Raw genomic sequence first — 21,843 nt, forward strand, 5'->3', positions numbered from 1 at the left:
CCAAGATCAAGAGTCACACACTCCTCTGACTGAACCAGCCAGGCGCCCCTACATTTGATCACTTTTACGAATTCTTGGGGTGCCTGGGTGGCTCAGTCGTTAAGCGTCTGCCTTCGGCTCAGGTCGTGATCCCAGGGTCCTGGGATTGAGCCCCCGCATCGGGCACTCTGCTCGGCGGGAAGCCTGCTTCTCCCTCTCCCACTCCCCCTGCTTGTGTTCCCTCTCTCGCTGTGTCTCTCTCTGTCAAATAAATAAATAAAATCTTTAAAAAAAAAATTCTTCAAAATAATTCATAAAAATTATAATTCTAGAAGTATATTTCAGTATAACACAAAATATCCAATATTTGTTGTCCTCTACTTTTTTTGTAGAGCTCCAGGAATATTAAACTTAGATTGTTACAAGACTCTCTACAAATCTACCTCCTTTTCAGATTGAGTTATTAATTATTTATGATATTACCCTAAGTAGTTAAAGGCAAACTGAACTTCCATGCAACAGAACCAGAAGGAAGGAACAACTGAATTCAGGACATAAACATGATGGCTATCATTTTGATATCAATTTAATGTATAATATTAAAATGTATACTAAGTGGTTTTAAGCATTATAGCACAAAGTATGCAATAAAGAAAAAATGTTTCATACATCAACTAGCAAATGATAAGAAGCAATGTATTATTGATTAGGAAAAACTGTGGTCATAACACAGGGCATAATTTACATGTTTGCAAGTTACCCATGATTTTACTTTTAAAAGGAAAACTAAAAAATAAAAGGAAAACAAAAATTTGTAATACTACACATAATAAAATTCAGTAGCTAGTCTGAATAAAACTGATGAAACATTCTATGGGACAAGAAGGTTTTTGAATAAAGGACTAGGGTTATCAGATGCATGATCTGAAAAATAATACGTCAATATTGTTTTTACATCAGCTGATTCAAAAATAGACATCCAGTATGTAAAAACTGAACTGAACTCAGCTTGAATATTTGACCAATCCACTAAACATCTGTTTTTTAAAGAACACATCTTTTAGATTATATATTCAATATAATCAGATTCCTATTACTCTTTTTATTATGATAATGAACCTAGGGGTAATATAATCTAATATCTTTTCCTTCAAGAAATATCAGGGATCCATTTTTTATCATTCAAAGATGCATAACCATTCGGTAGTTTTTTAGGAATAATATTACTAACTTTTGGGATTGGAAGGAAATAACTAACAAGGCACAGAGCTGGATAACATTTTCTCTTGACAAATATTAGATCTGACCTAAAAATATGATACTTGGTTTCATTATAAAATTAGTAGAGATTAGTCAGAATTATATGTAAATTCACAATTTGTATTAATACAAATAATTATAAAAAGTTGAACACGAATAATTTGCTTATTAAAATAGTATTTGCAACTTCTGGAAATTTACTAGTGAAGGGGCAGCTTCTGAAGGTAAGCAATCTAAGTAAAAAATAGAAACCCAGTATTTCTACAGCTATGAAACAAGTTAAGTATATATTTTTATGAGTAGAAAATTCTAAAAGGACAAGAAAAATTTGTAACCAGTTATAAATTTTTGGATTCCATGAGTTAGTTCATATTTACTTTTTTTCTGATCCTTTATCTACAAAATACATAATACATTCAAAGAATGTACTAAGAGACACCACACTAGATGCAAGGGAGAGAAAACATAGTTACTTTTCTTATGTTGCTTATTGTCTAGTGGGGGTGACAGATAAAAAAAAAAAAGCAATTGCAGTTTAGCATAAGTGCTGTGCCAGAATTATGCTCAAGATGCTCTGGGAGAAAGGTCACCTAACCAGTCTAGAGAAAGGAAAGATGGGGAATGTTATAAGGCTTTTAGGAGATAAGAATGTTTTTGTGACTCTTAAAGAATGGATAAGATAGTTAGCTAGACAAAGAAAGAGAAAAGGGTATTCCAAGCAGAAGTTACAGCATTCCTAAAGGTATGGAGATAAGAAAACACCATTCACACTTGAGTAAACTTAAGTCATTCAGTATAGCATCATATTTGTTTTGAAAGTAAACTACAACAGGAGACTAAACACTGTATGGAGTGATGTCAGACTGGAAGTAGGGCTACTAATGAAGCTATTACAGTAATCGGGTGAAAAGATGATGCAAGCTAGAATTAAAGAAATGCCAATGGGAAGAGGAGGAAGGGAGGTGAGTAGGCGTGGCTAAAGAGTACAGGGTACCTGTGCTGCTGTTTAAACTGAATAAAATAAAATAACTGATGTAAGCACAAAAATACCGTTGGGAAAAAGAAGAAAACTAGAATTTAATATGTCAATATAAGTGATTTAAGTTCATGTAGTTTCTAGTCACCGGGTGTTCACTGATGAGAGCTCTCCCTGATTTCTGTATTGTTGGTTTTTACTCGGTGGTAGAAGAGGCAGAGAAGAGAATGAGAAGGAAAATCAAACTGAGACTGGAAGGAGGGAGAAACCTTATCCTGAGCATATTTGGTTATTTGTGATTGCTGGGAACTGTTTCCACAAAATACATGATTACTAAGTTAAATGTTCACAAAACATCATGTTAATATACATATATATTATATATATTAATATATATATATTATATACACACATATATATATATATTTTTGCAAAACAAAGAAGATTTATAATAGTATTTTCTCAGGTTTCCTGTAAGTTTGACAATGATTAAAAACTATAAAATCGCCTGTCAATTTCAGAAAAAAATAAAGCTCTATGAACACAATGTTTTCCTTACCAGAATGGAGTGCATTCCCATGTAAATTCTACTTAGGCAAACTAGAGAGCACCAGCAGGGAATAAGAATCAATCCATATATAAGAGGATACTAAAGGGGAAAAAAAGTAAAATTAGTTAAATAAATTAGGTTAAATTTAAACAAGGAAATAAAAAACAAATTACTATACCATAAAACTCCACAAGAACAAGAACTGTGTTTTTACTCCCCATTGTATTCCTAGCACCTAAACCTAAGCATGGCACATAGCAGACATTCAAGAAATACTTTTGCAGGGGTGCCTGCGTGACTCAGTTAAATGTCTGACTTTTGATTTCGGCCCAAGTCACAATCTCAGGGTTGTGAGATGGAGCCCTGCTTAAGATTCTCTCTCTTCCTCTCCCCTTTTTCCTCCCCCCTTCCCCCCCCCCCGTTTGTGCTCACTCTCTCCCTCAAAAAAACAAAACTAAACTAAATAAAAACGTTTGCACGACTGAACAAATGAATGAAATCTGGGGTTTCTACACTCTTCATTGTGAGAACTGGCTCATTTTCGTTTCTATAGTAAAGACTTAGTCACTGGCATGCTGCAGAAGAAAAACAGGACATATTTTTCATGGAGCTCCAAAATGAAATACCTATGGGATAGTGCTTGAATCTGATCCATGTAAGTGTCCTTGCTTCCCTGGGGAGGAAGACTGAGCATTATCTCCCTCTCAGTTCCATCAGTGACTGCTATTTGTAGTTTCTGTTGGTACTGCCCCATCTTGTATTCAATATTCATCACCCTGTAATTGGTTTTCCACTTCTGCCCCTCCACTAAAATTTCAAATGGTAACCTTTTTGAGAATAATTGTGGGGGGATACTGGGATCAGAAAGTCATAAAAAGGGAGAAAACATAAAATGTAGACAACTCTTGGTATCAAAGGCACTAGTGTTAAGACTTGGCTTTGAATCTCCTTATATTAGAAGGAAAGTGGAAATGATGGACGGACACAGTGGCAAGTTTGTAAAGGAAGAAGGAAGGGGACACAGTTGAGGCAGTTTATGCCCTATAACTTCAAATTTCTCCGTGAAATTGAAGCCAAGGTGGTTCAACTCAATAAGAAATCAACGTGGTTCAATAAGAAGTGGGGTTGAAAGAAGGGATTTAGTAAGGCTGCAAGAAGAGTGGTAAAGATTTAGTACTTAGTTGTTTTGATTTGACTTCTCCACTATATTTGACATAGCCACCACTTTCTTGAGAGTCTAAATACCCTTGATTTCTACAGTATCACATTCTGTTTCCTCTTTCACCATCTATTTTTTTTTTCTGTGTTTCCCACACAAGAGCTTATCTTCCTCTTCTTGTTCCTTAAACACTGACATCAATAAATAAGGATTCTGCCCTTAGCAGTTCTTGGTAGTCTCAGCTTTTCTTATTTTGTAACTACTACTTCGCATGCTGAAGACCTATCCATTTCCTTGTGTTAAGAACTATATGGCCAAGGCCTGCACCTGCACCTTCTACTGCACATATGTCTCTATGGAGTTAATTAAACCCGCTATACTTCAAACCAATGTCATCATCCTACCACCCAAACTTGTTCCTCCTCTCATATTCCCTATTTCATTTGGAAACCTCATAATCCACATAATAATCTAAATGAGAAACATGAATTATCCTTGATTCCTTCCTTATCCCTCATATTCAACCAATAATCACGTCTGGCTTATTTCACCTTCTAAATAATTCTTGATTCTATCATCTCTTTTCCATTCTCCTTAAACTGTCCTTATTCAGATCCTCATAGTTTCTTTTCTAGGCTCTACCTATTTCTCCAGCCATTCTTCCACATGCATGAGGAACTTGGTTAATGGGGCGGACAGACATATAACTATATAATGAGGTAAGTGCTATGAGAGTACACTAAAAATTCTGAGGGATTCTAAGGGATGGGCACTTAACTTAAAGATGTTAACAAAGTTACCCAGATTAAGTAAGATCCAAGTTGTCCTGAGAGATGAGTAGGATTTAATCTTTAGAAAAAAGAAGTACAGGGCAAAAAAGATAAAAGGCATTGTAGGGGCGCCTGGGTGGCTCAGATGGTTAAGCGTCTGCCTTCAGCTCAGGTCATGAACCCAGGGTCCTAGGATCGAGCCCCGCATCGGGCTCCCTGCTAGGCGGGGAGCCTGCTTCTCCCTCTGCCTCTCTCTCTCTGTGACTCTCATGAATAAATAAATTTAAAAAAACATTTAAAAGGCATTGTAAACAGCAGGAACACCATGAACAAAGGCTTGTGGGCAAGAAATTGGTTTTCTAGGAGAATAAGCTTATACTCTAGCTGGGGGAAGGCACTAAATAGTGAAGATAAAATATGCAAATTATATGATATTTAAAGATATATAAATTATGTAAGATGTTTTAAGTACTATGTGTTCAAGTGTGTTAAGTACTATGGAGAAATACAAAGAGAACAGGTGTGGAAACAGTAATGTTCATCAAATATTCCTTATGTTCCTCTACATTTTCAGGTTCACTTGCAGTTAGATTGGGACTATGTGACTAGTTTAGCCAATGAGCTGGGGAAAAGGACTTATGCCTCTTTCAATCTTTCTATGATCTCTCTCTTCCTTATAGATGCAACCCTGGAAGCCACATGCTGAGATGTATCACAAGATACGCAAAGTTCCATCAGCCTGGGTCCCTAAAGTCGAGATGGTTTCACTGGTGAATTTTACCAAACATTTAAAAAAATTTTAATATCAACCTTAGGGAACACTTCCTAACTCATTCGTGAGGCCATTATTACCCTGCTATCAAAACCAGACAAAAACATCACAAGAAAACTACAGACCAATATCCCTTGTAAATACAGGTGCAAAAATCTTCTACAAAATATTAGCAAACCAAATCCAACAGCTCATTAAAAGTATTATACACCATGATGTATGGTGTGGGATTTATCCCCGAAATGCAAGGGTGGTTCCACAAAGAAAAATCAATGTAATACATCACACTAATAGAATTAAGAAAAAAATACCCATGATCATCCATCATAATAAAAGCACTCAAAAAACTAGGAAAGAAGGGAATTTCTTCAACATGATAAAGGGCATTTATGAACTACCCAAAGATAACATACTCAATGGTGACAGACTAAAAGGTTTCTCTTCAAGATGAGAAAGACATCTACCTCTCACTGCTGCTGTCTAACACTGTATTATAAGTTCTAGGCAGAACAGTTAGGCTAGAAAAAGAAATAAAAGACATCTAAATTGGAAAGGACAAAGTAAAACTATCTCTACTTACAGATAACATGATTGTAAAAAAAAAAAGAAAGAAAGAAAAAAGAAAAAGAAAATCACAAAAGAATCCACAAAAAACTACTAGAGTTAATAAATGAATTCAGCAAAATTGCAGGGTACAAGATCAACACACACAAATCAGTTCTGTTTCTGTATACCAGCACTGAACGATCTGAAAAGGAATTTAAGAAAATTCGATTTACGATAGCATCCAAAAGGATAAAATACCTAGTAATAAATTTAACCCAGTAAGTAAAAGACTGGTACACTGAAAGCTATAAAACATTAATGGAAGAAGTTAAAGACCTTATCTTTGACATGGGATATATTTATGCATTAGGATATAGTAAATATTATCATATTCTCTATATGTAATATATGTATATATGTAATATATATGTACATATGTAAAAATACTAGTATTTATTTTAATTATTGTCTCCTTCCTCAAGAATGTAAGTTCCATGGGGGCAGAAACTTGAATCTGTTTTGCTCACTGCTGTATTATCAGTGACTACAACAGTGTCTACATATAGTAGGCAGTCAATAAATACTTGCTAAACGAAGTAAACATAAGCCTTCAGCCTCGGAAGGATATCAGTCTTACCTTATCAAATTCATGATAACCTTGGGGTCAAAGGCCTGGCCTCAAACCTGGGCCACCTTAACCTTTAGTTCTAAGAGCATCTCTGGAATCCATCACAATAAATTGCAATCTGAAAATCCTTTTGAGTAAACTTAGGGAATTTCCAATGCTTGTTTTATTTTATTTTATTTATTTATTTATTTATTTATTACTCAAAGTCTACTGATTTATTTTTTTTAACAAGTGTAAGATCTTTATTTTTTTATTAACATGTAATGTATTATTTGTTTCAGGGGTACAGGTCTGTGATTCATCAGTCTTACACAATTCACAGCGCTCATCATAGTACTTACCGTCCCCAGTGTCCATCACCCATCCCTCCCTCCCCCCTCCACTCCAGCAACCCTCAGTTTGTTTCCTGAGATTAAGAGTCTCTTATGGTTTGTCTCCCTCTCTGGTTTCCTCTTGTTTCATTTTTCCCCTCCCTTCCCCTATGATCCTCTGTCTTGTTTCTCAAATTCCTCATATCAGTGAGATCATATACTTGTCTTTCTCTGATTGACTTATTTCACTTAGCATAATACCTTCTAGTTCCATCCACGTCGTTGCAAATGGCAAGATTTTTTTTTTTTTTTGATGGCTGTCCAATGTTTGTTTTAGAATAAACATTGTTAGGTAAGGATTCTGTAGCTTAAGCTTTTAAAACTATACACTTTCCAAAACAAAGTAACCAAATTGTATAGAAATAAAAACCATTTCCTATAATAGCACATTATGAACTATATTTTGTATACTAAAAGCAAAACAAAGCAAAAAACTTAATCATAATAGCATGTTTTCCTTCATAGTACTTTCCACACCGGTAGGCTAGTGTGGTGTATAATAATACATGTGTTCAAAAAGGTAAAACAAAAACAAAAATTAACCCATATGCAGTCATTTAATGTACACATTAAGATAAATATGTGAACTAAAACATTTTCAGCTCAATCTATCCTTTTGACCTATTCATATATGGTGTCAACTTACTGTTTCTTTCGAACTCTGAAGTTACAAAGTATCAATTTAGCAACAGAATTCATCAAGTAAATATTAATTATAATTTTAAGTATATTTTTTATTAAAAACCACAATAAGTATTGTTTTTTGTTTTTGTTTTGTTTTGTTTTTATTTGACAGAGAGAGACACAGCGAGAGAGGGAACACAAGCAGGGGGAGTGGGAGAGGAAGAAACAGGCTTCCCGCCGAGCAGGGAGACCAACGCCCAAGGACCCTGGGATCACGACCTGAGCCGAAGGCAGACGCTTAACGACTGAGCCACCCAGGCGCCCCTAAACAATACTTTCCTGGGCGCCTGGGTGGCTCAGTCGTTAAGCGTCTGCCTTCGGCTCAGGTCGTGATCCCAGGGAAGTCGGGCTCCCTGTTCTGCTCAGTGGGGAGTCTGCTTCTCCCTCTCCCACCCCCCATGCCTGTGTTCCCTCTCTCCCTGTCAAATAAATAAATAAAATCTTAAAAAAAAAAAAAAAAGGAAAGTACTGTTTATTACCATCCTATTTGATGTAGACTTAGATTAACAAACTAGGATCTCTTTCCCAATTTCTGTTACAGGGAAGGGATTTGTGAAAAAGAAAGAGAAGGACTACATGTTTTAGCTTGTATCATTTTACAGCTGTGGGCAGGCAGACCACAGCTTTCCAGATAGTTAAGATGAACAAGAAATTCCTGATTCTCTCTGTGGAAACCAGAGTAGAAACAAGAGAAGCTTAATAAATTCAGTTTTCCAGGCAGTTACCAATTCATTCATTCATTCATTCATTCCAATTCTAATCTATCAAAGAAATTTTTATCTAATTGTCTCTTGGATAATGTAGCCCTATCTGCTACAAGGCCCAGGAGAATTTCTCCAGTGTCTAATACGGATTCTGTGGAGATTTGTTTTTTAAAAAATTCCTATTCAAATCTCTAGGGTTGGGAGCAAATTTAGCCTGGGGTAGCAACAGCTCTTATAGAGCTGCTTCAGCACTGGGGAGGAGGGGCAATTAAGTACAGTAATTTTCAAAATGCAAAAGGCATTGTAATAGAAAACTCAAATTGTATTGTCCACATTGGCAAATTTAGCAATTCTGTAAGAGCCCTAGTTTCTATTTTTTAAAAAGTCATCTTCCTCTTTTCCTCTGCAATAACAATCTATCCAACCTTTCTCTCACTTCTGATACACACATATTTGCAATTGTTCTGTCCTCCACTTGACTGTAACTCTCTACTAATTCCTACCCACCCTGATCCTTTACTTGACAAATAAACTGGCTGGATTTTTTAAAGCCAAAATTCATTTCTAGGAAGATGTTAGAAGAAATAAATGTGGATTTGTTCTTTAATTAAGTGTTAATAGATTAAATAATTTTACTTCACATACAATTTACTGTGTACCAGGCACTGTTTTAAGAGCTTTATAAATATTAGTTCATTTAATCACCAGAACAACCCTATGGGGTAGATTTCTAATTTAAATGAAACTGAGTCAAAGAGAGGTCCAAGATTAAACAGGTATTAAGTTATGGAGCTGAGATTCAAACATTGAAAGTCTAATTTCCCAAATCTAAGCTCTTAATCACTATACTAAGCTGTCCTTCATGTATAGTGTGTTGTTTAATTCCTTGTATCCCTAGGATCAAGCAGATTATCTCTCAGATATTTTTTATTTAGGTTTTTCTTAGAGTGGAGGCTAGGTACAAACTTAATTAGAGGTAGAAGGGAACTTAAAGATATTAATTCTACTCTCCTCTCTTTACAGATGAAGAAACAGACCCAGTGATGCTAAATAACACTTAGTCATCCAGTGGCCTATTCTGATGCCTTTTCCAATTTACCATGCTTGTTACTTTATACTTTTATCACTATACAAATAGGTAATAATTTTAAGTTTGGTAGGGGTTCCTAGTTTTTATTTTCTTTTTCTTAGAGAATGTTGAGCTTTACTTGCTGAATTTATGTTATTTCCTCTAATAAGAAAGTTTTTACTTAAATCTTTAGGTCTTATCAAAAAAGCTGAAAGAAAAATTTACAAGTCCTTCACATTATTTTCAAATTAGAAAAAATTTACCAAACGGAAAACAGATCACATGACCTCCTTGATGCTTTTAATTTCGTACCACGATCTAATCTTTTCATTACACAGCCTATTACGGGAACACTTATTTAAACATTCCCTTCAGTTATTCTGCCAAATGGTTTTATTTCTACTGATATGCTTTCCTTAACTCTTTTTCACACAGAATCAGAATTACTTTTTATTTTTATTATTTATTTATTTATTTATTTTAAAGATTTTATTTATTTGACAGAGAGAGAGAGCGAGAGCAGAAGACAAGCAGGGGGAGTGGGAGAGGGAGAAGCAGGCTTCCCGCGGAGCAGGGAGCCTGACATGGGGCTCGATCCTAGAACCCTAGGATCGTGACCTGAACCGAAGGCAGATGCTTAATGACTGAGCCACTCAGGCGCCCCAGAATTAGTTTTTATATTGTGTCATTTGTCATTCACATTCATTGAGTCAATAAAATGACTTGCAATTAAAGCAATGACAAAAACTGTCTTCAGTAGAATTTAAAATTTTCATAGTCATTTAAATATGGGACAAAGGCAGGCACCAGAAAAAAATTATATTTTGAATTCAAGAAAGGGATAGTGTATATGTAAACAACAGATGACAAGGATACCACATTAATGATATATCTGCCTTGTTCTCATACACTGCTAATGGAATAAAAATTGATTCAACCTTTCTGGAAAGCATTTGTCCATACATAAAAGAGCTCTAAGTGTTCATATACGCTGACACAGTGATCTCTCTCCTAAAATTCTATACCAAAGACACAGAAATGTGGGACTAGGATTCATATATAAAAATGTTTATTGTGAAATTATATATACAACAATGAACAAATCAATATTGATTATAATGTAGTAGTTTAAAATAATGGTTTTATTGGCCCTAGCCATTTACTATATGCATTTATTGGGACTCTAAAAAATGTAAATAATAGGAACTGAATTATGTAGAGAAAAAGAGATGTATTATAAGGATACAGAGTATCTCACTGAGCCCTAAGACAAAAGGAAGCTAAGCTTCAAGAAGAAACTGGAACTATAAACTAGACAGTCACAGGACCCTCTCTTCTTCTTACATATCCACTTCATCTTTTTCTGTGTGGCAGCTTTTCTGCTTTTTAGTCCACATGGTAAATGGAGGTTTTCCGATTTATTCTTCAGTGAGGAAACCTGCCCAAACTCAGTACCTGTTCTCAATTTCTGATGGACAATATTGCATAGACAAAGTATTTGCCTTAAAGGTGAGGGACTCTTCGAGGGTTGTGAGCTAGGTTGACTCCCCAAAGGTGCCTGCTTCTTCAGATGTGGGACAATGGGCTAATTTCATAATTTCTTTGAATCAGTTTCCTCATCTATAAATGGAGATAATAGTATCTGCAGTAAGGGCAATATTATAATATAAAAACTATTTTGCAAGAATATGAATGTGTTTCATTCATTAAGAATGTTTTCTACCTTGTCTGAGGAAAGCCGTATCCTCCAGAGCAACTGGGAAGGCCCAGGCTTTGGGTGAATGCACTCACCTCTGCCTCTACACTTCTTCCAGCCTCCAACCTCCAGGTCCTGGGCCGGAGCTGCGGCCTCCAGCCCAGCCATCCCTCCTGCAGAACAGCTGTCCCCACAGCCCACATCCTGCTGTCCTGCCCATTTCTCCTGCCTAATGGAGTTTTGTGCAATTCGGGAGTTCTTCCATAAACTGACCCTTGTATTAGTAGAGCCTTTAGGAGATTTTTGTTAGAAACCTAGGACCTTCCTTCAGCTCTGAACAGCTTTTTTCCTCAATTCCAATCCAAAGATTTATGTACCTTTCTAGTTGACTGAAATTTGTGGGTGGCTTCCTCCCCTTTGCTATTCTACATTCTTAGTTCTATGCTAGCTTTATGTCTCAGAAATGGTGAGATGTACATCAGTCCAATAAAATACGAAAAAAAAAAGAATGTTTTCTAGAGGGGTGCCTGGGTGGTTCAGTTGGCTAAGTATCCAACTCTTGATTTCGGCTCAGGTCATGATGCTCTTGGGGTCGTGGGATCAAGTCCCACATGGGGCTCCCCACTCAGCAGGGAATCTGCTTCTCTCCCTCCCCCCGCCCTCCCTCTGCCTCTCCCCCCTGCTCGCACGCTCTCTATCTCTCAAATAAATAAATCTTTAAAAAAAATGTTTTCTAGGAATTTTTACTGATAGAGAAAAAATATTATAGTTCTCCAGAGAAACAAAACCAATAAGATGTATATATACATACACATATATGGAGAAAGATTCATTGCAAGGAATTGCCTCTATTATTGGATTTATTTTAAGGATCATGGAGGCTACAAATACAAAATCTGCAGGGTAGGCCAGTGGACTGGAGAGCCAGGAAAGAGTTGATGTAGCTCAAGTCCAAAGACAGTAGGTGAGCAGGATCCCCTCTTCCTGGGGGGAAAACAGTCTTTTTTTCTCTTTCAATTGATTGGATAAAGCCCCACCAATTAAGATAATCTCAAAGATACATACTGATTGAAATGTTAATAACCATCTAAAAAGGTGTTTTTTTTTAAGATTTTTAAAAATTTGTCAGAGGGCGCGCGCACACAAGCAGGGGAAGCACACAAGCAGGGGAAGTGGCAGGTAGCGGGAGAAGCAGGCTCCCCTCTGAGCAAGGAGCCTGATGCGGGGCTCAATCCCAGGACCCTGGTATCATGACCTAGGCTGAAGACAGATGCTTAACTGACTGAGCCCACCCAGGCGTCCCTAAAAAATATCTTCACAGAAACAAATACGATAGTGGTTGCCCAAAAATCTGGGTATCGTGGCCTAGCCAAGTGACATATAAAATTAACTATCACACATTATATTAAATAAAAAAATAAACACCATATACAATATGGTTGCAATTATTTTCAAATTGTAAGGAAATACCAAAAATTAACATTAGGTTTTTTCTATTTTTATTTTACAAGTCTTCTATAAAACTCAGTACTTCTCCTGTTTGTCCTTTTAGCAGCATTTAACAATATTAATTAGGGGTACCTGGGTGGTTCGGCAGGATAAGCGGCTGACTTTGGCTCAAGTCATGATCACAGGGTCTTGAGATCAAGCCCTGAGTCAGGCTCCCCACTCAGCAGGGAGTCTGCTTGTCCCTCTTCCTCTGCTCCTAACTCCCAGTTCATGCTCTCTCTCAAATAACTAAATAAAATCTTCAAAACAAACAAAAAAAACAGTATTAACTACTAGCCTTTTCTAGAAACACTCTTTTACTTGTAGCCTCCCTTTATAGTACATTCTTTTTATGATACTGTCCAATTTACACTCCTCTTTTCTGCAAACATCCCTGCTTAGCCCCAGCAGTGTGGCCCAGGAGACATGTTAATACTGTATGACCCTGCTCTTTTGACTACAGCTATTGGATCAGGCATGGACACTTGGCCCTAGAGCAGCAAATCCACTGGCTGGACTGAGCTGATTAGATTCTTTTTCCTAATCATAATTTGAATGAAAGTCAGTCAGTCTCTGTTGTATGTTTGAAATTGGAATAATGTAGAAGTAGGGGTAAGGCTGACATACGCATGCCAAAGCAGAAAGAGAAGAAGGAAACAAATGAGAGACCATGCAACCCCAAGAAACAAAGACGGACGGCACTGCCTTTAGTTCTGATAGCATTCCAGAGGCCTGGCTCCATTCCCTCAGGAAGCCTGGCAGCACTTTCTTGATTTTGACTTCCATAAGAAGATACTCATTCTAGTCCTCAAATAAATTTCCTTTTTTTTTTTCTTAAGCTAGTACAAATGGGTTACTAGAACCCCTACACACACACACACACACACACACACACACACACACAGAGCCCTAGTTAGACAATCCCTAAGATATCGTCTTACCTCTCAAACTGCTACTTGTCAGATTCTGTTTCAGGTTCTTTTTACCCTATCCATTCCTTAAATGTTAATGTCTTTAAAGGTTTTTTCCTTAGACCTTCTGTTCTTCTCACTATATGTACTCTACAAGGGCAGTACCATCCATTCTCATCATTCATTCTGCACATATATGTTGATGATACTAAACCTGTCTAGGTCTCTTTCTCTCTCTCTCTTTTTTTAATTTAAAGTCAATTAACTAACATACAGTACATCATTAGTTTCAGATGTAGTGTTCAATAATTCATCAGTTGCATGTAACACCCAGTGCTCATCACATCATGTGCCCTCCTTAATGCCCATCATGCAATTACCCCATCCTTCCACCCACATCCCCTCCAGCAACCCTCAGTTTGTTTCCTAGAGTTAAGAGTCTCTCATGGTTTTTCTCCTTCACTGATGACTTCCCATTCCATTTTCCCTCTCTTCCCCTATGATCCTCTGCGTTGTTTCTTATATTCCACGTATAAGTAAAATCATATAATTGTCTTTCTTTGATTGACTTATTTTGCCCAGCATAAAACCCTCCAGTTCCATCCACGTCAATATAAATAGTAAGTATTCATCCTTTCTGATGGCTGAGAAATACTCCATTGTGTGTGTGTGTGTGTGTGTGTGTGTGTATACACACACATTTTCTTTATCCATCTGTCCAATTTACATCTGTCGATGGACATCTTGCCTCTTTCCACAGTTTGGCTATTGTGAACATTGCTGCTATAAACAGTGGGGTACAGGTGCCCATTTGGATCAATACATTTGTATCTTTGGGGTAAATATGTCTAGGTCTCTTCCACGTGTAGAACTGCTTCCCAGATAGTTCTGTCTTACACCTCAAATTCAATATACCTAAAACAGAATTCTGCTCCATACTCCTGCTCCTTTCCGCAAATCTCACCTGCTTTCCATATTTTGTGTTTCTACAAATCAAACTACTATTTCTCATCTTTCCAAATAGGAAATCTGGGAATAATCCTTTACTCCTGTTTTTCTTCCTTACTGCGATTTGCAATTAATCACCATGTCTTGTCAATTCTACTTCTAAATATCTCTCAAATGTATCCATTTCTTTCTACTCCCACTGACACTATCTAGGTCAGGGGCCAGCAGAGTTGTTTTTATAAAGAGCCAAACAGTAACTATTTTGGGCTTTGTGGATTATACAGTCAGTGTCGGTTACTCAGCTCTGCTGCTGTTGCACAAGAGCACCACACACAATATAGATATAAATGAATAGACATGGCTGTGTTTCAATAAAGTTTTATCAATAGCCACTAAAATTATTAATTTCATATAATTCACACATGTCACAAAATATTCTTGTGGCTTTTTTCAATTGTATTTAAATTATATTTAAAATGTAAAAAAACCAGAGCGCCTGGGTGGCTCAGTCGTTAAGCATCTGCCTTCGGCTCAGGTCATGATCCCAGGGTCCTGGGATGGAGCCCCGCATCGGGCTCTCTGCTCCGCGGGAGGCCTGCTTCTCCCTCTCCCTTTCCCCCTGCTTGTGTTCCCTCTCTCACTGTGCCTCTCTCTGTCAAATAAATAAATAAAATCTTTAAAAATAAATAAAATCAGGCAGCTGGCTGCTGTTTGTAGTCTCTTGATCTAGGTCTCCCATCTTCTCTCCCTTGAACTGGTGGAGTAACATCGTACTTGGTCTGATTTCCCTGCCTCCAGTCTTACTGCTCTCTAGTCCAATTTCCATACTATAGACACAGTCTTCCTAAAACAATCTAATCTCCCCGAGCAAACAGTCCATATTTTGGGGGTCTTACCCTATCTGTAGGGCTTATGTTATTGGCTAGTACTTACTAGAAATGAAATGATTATATTTGTGGAATTTAATGTCATTACCTTTATTAAAGCTTTTTAGTCAAAAAGAAAAAAATGTATACTTGCAACAGAAGAAATAAACTTGTCATAGTTCTCAGTTGATATGATTTTTTCTATAAAGAACAAATGAGATTATACATATAAGTTATTAAGTTAATGGAGAGTTGAAAAAAGTTGTTGCATATATGATCAATGCATAAAAATCAAGCACGTTTCTATCTTCCAGCCACAAAAAGTTACAATATTTGATTTTTAACAAGATATCATTTATAACAATGACAAAAAATATAAGGTAACTACAAATAAATCTAACAGAAGATATACTTGATTTATATGGAGAATGAAATACATTTAAGAAAACCTAAATAAATAAGACTTACCATATTCCCAGATAACATTCAGTATTGTAAGGCTATCAGTTCTCTCCATATTAATTTATAAATTCATTGTAATTTCAATAAAAGTCCAGAGTTTTTTATAGAAATTAAAGAGTTCATTCTAAAATGTATATTGAAAGCAAATACTCAAAAATAGCCAAGACAATCTTTTTTTTTTTTTTAAGATTTTATTTATTTATTTGAGAGAGTGAGAATGAGAGAGAGAGCACATGAGAGGGGGAAGGGTCAGAGGGAGAAGCAGACTCCCCGCTGAGCAGGGAGCCCGACGCGGGACTCATCCTGAGACTCCAGGATCATGACGTGAGCCAAAAGCAGTCGCTCAACCAACTGAGCCACCCAGGCACCCCTAGCCAAGACAATCTTGAAGAACATGGTAGAGAACTTTCGTAAATAAGACTTATTCTAAAGCAATTAAAGCATGACAATGATATTGATAAAGAGACACATAAAGAGACCAGTGAAACACAATGGAGAACCTCAGAATCACACCCATACACATATGGAAACTTGATATATAACCTAAGTGGCATTACAGATAAGTGGAGAAAGGATGAACTATTCAAAAATGGAATTAGGTCAATTAATTATCAGTGTGAAAAAAATTACATCAGATCCATATCTCACAATATATTCAAAACCAACTAAAGTTAGATCAAAGATTTAAACATGAAAGTACTATTTTATCTTTCCAATAAAAAAATAGCAAAAGGATTTTGCTTTTAGAACTAGAAAAACACCCCTGAAACAAATAATACATTATATGTTAATAAAAAAATTTAAAAAAAAAGAACTAGAAAAAAAAAATCTAAAGTACATAAAGAAAACTGTATAAACAAGTGAAAACAGCAAGAATAAGTAAAAATATATTATAAAGCTACAATAAATATAATAGTATGGAACTTGCACACAAATATCAGATGTATCAATTCTAAGTAAAAATATGAATATAGACCCAAGTATATACCTATATTTAATATATGATAAAAGTGACAGTTCAAGTCAGTAGGGGAAAATGGACTATTCAATAAATGGTACTATGGGGGAATATCAAGTTAGATTCCTTCCTCAAAGCAAGAGATGGTTAAAAGACTTAAGCATAAAAATACAACCACAGAAGTACTATAAGAAACCATGGTAGAAGGCTATTCTAAATATTATACAAAACCATGAAACAAAAGATACCTAAAACGAAAATAATTCTCCTTGGAAAAAAAAGATAGGAAGAGAAGCAATAATTTAGGAAAGCATATTTCTAAATCACACATGGACAAAAGGCAAATTTGACCACAATATAAAGGGCTTCAAAAACCAGTAAGTAACTCGAGAGAAACAAAAACGTATGTCCATGAAAAAACTTACACAAAACTATCCATAGCAACATTATTCAAAATAACCAAAAAGTAAAACCAAATGTCTTTCAACAGATGAAAGGATAAATAAAATGTTATATATCCATCTGATGGAACAGTACTTGGCAATAAAAAGGAATGAAAGGAATGAAGTACTGATACATGCTATAATATGGATGAATCTTAAAATATGCTAAGTGAAAGAAGCCAGCAACAGACTACATATTGTATGCTTCCATTTATATGAAATGTCCGGAGTAGGCAAATCTATAGAGACATAAAGTGGATTAGTGATTGTCTAGGGTTGCCTAGGAATTGGGGGGGGAGGGGGGAATAGGGTGTGACTACTATGGGTATGGGGTTCCTTTGGGTGGTGATGAAAATATTCTAAAATTGATTGTGGTGATGGCTGCATAACTATGAATACATCAAAAGCCACCGAACTGCATATTTTAAATGGGTGAATTGTATATGAATTACATCCCAATAAGTTTTTTAATATAAAAAACAAAAAACAGTAAGTAGAGGTGAGAGGATTTCTGTCCATAAAGGATTAACTGTTATAATAACAGCTGTTCCACTGTAAACAGCCAGAAAACTAGACAAATTATATAAAACAACCATTTTCATATACTGGAAAACAAGCAGCATAAAACTGTAATTCAGGAGAAAAGGGAAACAAATGAGATGAGCCCTATGATTGCCCTAACTTGCTGCTGGAGGCAGTTTCCAGGCTGTAGCATGGGAGGAGGAACCAAAACAAAGTCTAGCAGTCTCACTGAACTAAGGGGAAAAAGAGCGGAATTCGCAGAGGCCAAAGCAGCCATTAATTTGCAGGACAGAACACTAGAGAGAGGAATCCACACAGAGAATGAGCCCCAAAGATCTGTAGGGGGTCTCTGCAAATTGTTTGCCGAGTACTAATATGTGCATGCATGGGGTGAAAGTCCACCAGGCTGGGGAAAATAGTAGGCCAAACAATTCCCAAAGTTCACATAGGCCCGGAACTGCTTTCCCACTAGGCAGAGTACTAAGGGAATTGGGCAGTCTTTATAAGGTTATTACCTGGAGAGCCTGGCTGACTTATTCCGTATATCATGCAGACCTTAGCAGTGAAGCCAAATTAGCTCTAGACTACGGTTATTCTGGACCCTCTCTAGCAGGCTTAAACTGACAAGTAATTTAACTGTAACCACGATCAAGTCTGACACTATTTAAAGGAATAAACAAAATCTAAAACTATAAAAATTACTAAGCAAAGAAGCTGGAGAATATGATCCATAAGCAGGAAAAATATTAGAATCACACGAAGATGACAAAGATGATGGAATTAATGGATAAGAACCTTAAAACAGCTATTAAAATCTTATACTAAAGAATGTAAAAGAAAATAGGAACATAATGAGTGGAGAAATGGAAGATTTTTTTTTTTTTAAAGATTTTATTTATTTATTTGACAGAGAGAGACATGGCGAGAGAGGGAATACAAGCAGGGGGAGTGGGAGAGGAAGAAGCAGGCTTCCCGCAGAGCAGGGAGCCCGACGTGGGGCTCAATCCCAGGACCCTGGGATCATGACCTGAGCCGAAGGCAGACGCTAAATGACTGAGCCACCCAGGCGCCCCTGGAAGATTTAAAAAACACCCAATTAGAGCTTCTAGATATAAAATATACAGTATCTGAAACTATATCCCATCCTACTTGAGTTTACCAGAAAATCAGACACTGAAGATCAGTGAACTTGAAGTCATAGCAATAGAAACGGTCCAAAATGAAGCACAGAGAACAAAAACACTGCAATCATCATCATCATCATTGCATCAGTGATCTGTGAGTGGCAGTGTTAAACAATTTAACATACATGAAACTGAAGTTCCAGAACAGGAGGAGATGGTAGAAGAGGGGAGAAAAAAAATTTCTAGAAATGCTGGAACATTATACAAAAATAATAATAATAATGTATTATGTATTGTGAGTTTTATAACATATGTAGATATAAAATGTATGACAACAATAATACAAAGGAGGGGAGAGGGAAAAACGGAAGTATACTCTTGTAAGGTTCTTATGCTATACTTGAAGTGGTATAACATTTGAAGGTACAGCAACAGTTTAAAAAAAAAGAAAACCCCAAAAAGAATAGTTAAAAAAGAAAAAGCAGTAAGTAAAATGCCAGCAAACTAATAGAAAAAAAATATGAGAAAGGTTTGAATAGGCAGTACTGGAATAGTCAACTTACTAAATAAATTATGCTACATTAATATGTTGGAGCAGGGGCGCCTGGATGGCTCAGTCAGTTAAGCATCCAACTCTTGATTTCGGCTTAGGTTATGATCCCAGGGCTCTGGGATCAATCCCTGTGTCGGGCTCCTCGCTCAGCAGCAAGTCTGCTTGAGATTCTCTCTCCCTCTGCCCCTCCCCCTGCTCTCACTCTCTCTAAAATAAATAAATAAGGGGCACCTGGGTGGCTCAGTTGGTTAAGCATCTGCCTTCGGCTCAGGTCATCATCCCGGGGTCCTGGGATTGAGCCCTGCATCCGGCTCCCTGCTCAGCCTGCTTGAGCCTGCTTCTCCCTCTCCCACTCCCCCTGCTTGTGCTCTCTCTCTCTCTCTGTCAAATAAGTAAGTACAATCTTTAAATAAATAAATACATTCATACATACATACATACATACATCCTAAAAATATATATATGTATATTGGAGCATAATGTAAATGTGAAAAAATTACATAGCTCTATATAATATGGAAAGGAAATATAATATAGTAGCATAATGTAATTTTGCAGCCAAACTGGGTTTGAATCCAGGCTCTATTATGTACTTGCAGAGTCATTTGGAGTAAATTACTTAAGTTCCCACCAGCTCAGTTTCTTCTGCAAACCAGTGATAATACTCATAGGATTTTATGGGGATCAAAAGAATTGACATGTAAAACATTTAAAACAACTATTAAGCACAAAGTTAGTATTCATTAACTGTTGGATAAAAGAAAAGGAAAATCTTTCCACAATATATATCTAAATGAGAAAAGCAGGGTCCAGAACAGTATAGTATATTACCATTTTATGAAAAATAAACTATATAGATATATGTCTACAACAGTAAAAACTCTCTAGAAGGCTAAACGAGAAACTTATAACAATGAATCCTCTGGAATAGAGATTCTGGTAGCTGTGGAACAGAAAAAGAAAAGAAATGCACTCTCTTCTTCATATTTTCATGTAAATATTAAATTTTCTATGAAGTATTCCCCATTCAAACAAATACATGTAATTAATTTTAAATCAAGAATTAATAATAAGCACTTATAAAATCAGGAAAATGTGCATTTCCAAACACAAGTATGACACTAGGTAAAATCAAAGAGCAAACCAATTTGATTTTTTAATAAACTGTTTCTTCCCAGAATTACTAGTGATCAGTTTCCACTGGCTCTTGCAGCCTTTTCTAATCTTTGTCATTTGTGACCCACTTTTGTAGCTCTTCTTGTCTTCCTTTTATCTTTTCATGATCTCAGATATCTTTATTATCTATAATAAACTATATTTTAATAAAATATCTTATGTGCTTTTCTTTTCCAAAGCTCTTATGTTTATGGCATTTTTTATTTATATTAGGAAGACAGAGGGAAAGGAAGGCTGAGAAAATCAGCACTGATTTCAGTCAACAACTTAATATATGTTTAAAACACAAATATTTGTGGATATTGCATATGTATATACATACACATTATTTTCTCAAGGCATATAAAAACTGTTTCTGTAGTTTAAGACAATCCTATCTATTTCAAAAATATTTGTTATCGCAAAGATTCTTTAAAAATCACATAGCGTGATTTGAAGAGTTTTTTGCATAAGCTCTGGAGTCTGTAAGATTTAAATTTGCCCTCTGAGACTTACCTAGAGCTATGTTACTTTGTCAAGTTACTTAACCTACCTCTCTTAGTTTCCTGATCTATAAACTTGTATTAATAGTAGAACCAAACATTGGGATGTTTTGGGGCACCTGGGTGGCTCAGTCGTTAAGCCTTTGGCTTAGGTCATGATCCCAGGGTCCTGGGATCAAGCCCCACATCGGGCTCCCTGCTCAGCAGGAAGCCTGCTTCTCCCTCTCCCACTCCCCCTGCTTGTGTTCCCCCTTTCACAGTCTCTCTCTGTCAAATAAATAAATAAAATTTTAAAGATCTTACCTCTCTTATAAAAAAAAACAAACAACACACTGGGATGTTTTAAGAGTAGACTAAATCAGGTAATAGACCTTTCAAAAAATGTCTGACCTCTACTAAGACCTTCATAAATGTTAATAATGTTAATAATAGAATTACTATTATTATTACTAAAATTAGTGAAAGGATATAGACTAGTTGAGAATGGGTTTGGCTATAAAGTGTGTGATGACAATTTTTTTTAATGAAATTAATCTAAAACTTTCTTAATGTTATTAAATCAGGTATATAATTGGAACTTATTATATGCGATAATATTTAAGAATTAAGAATTTTTATTTTTTGAAAGAACATGAAAAAATAAATACAAAAGGAGTGCTTTATTTTTAATTTTCGATTATTCTTCAAAGGACTATGTTATTAATACCTGCTCCCTATTTCTTATTTTTTCCCAATTCAGGCTACAA

General features: G+C 36.1%; 1 protein-coding gene across 2 annotated transcripts in view; it reads right to left on the reverse strand.

Moving 5' to 3' along the window:
- The window catches only part of SGPP1 (sphingosine-1-phosphate phosphatase 1), a 106,000-nt gene that overhangs the window by 79,941 nt on the left and 4,216 nt on the right, over window positions 1–21,843 (reverse strand). The window contains exon 2 of one of the 2 annotated variants that reach the window (XM_032405273.1): window positions 2,775–2,864. The exons of the other annotated variant lie outside the window; for it this stretch is intronic. Within the exon in view, the coding sequence (XP_032261164.1) occupies window positions 2,775–2,864 (90 nt within the window). The remainder of the gene's footprint in view (window positions 1–2,774; window positions 2,865–21,843) is intronic. 2 annotated transcript variants of the gene reach the window in all.

This window comes from Phoca vitulina, unplaced genomic scaffold (genome assembly GCF_004348235.1).
Source record: "Phoca vitulina isolate PV1807 unplaced genomic scaffold, GSC_HSeal_1.0 scaffold7, whole genome shotgun sequence".
In the NCBI taxonomy this organism is placed as follows: domain Eukaryota; kingdom Metazoa; phylum Chordata; class Mammalia; order Carnivora; family Phocidae; genus Phoca; species Phoca vitulina.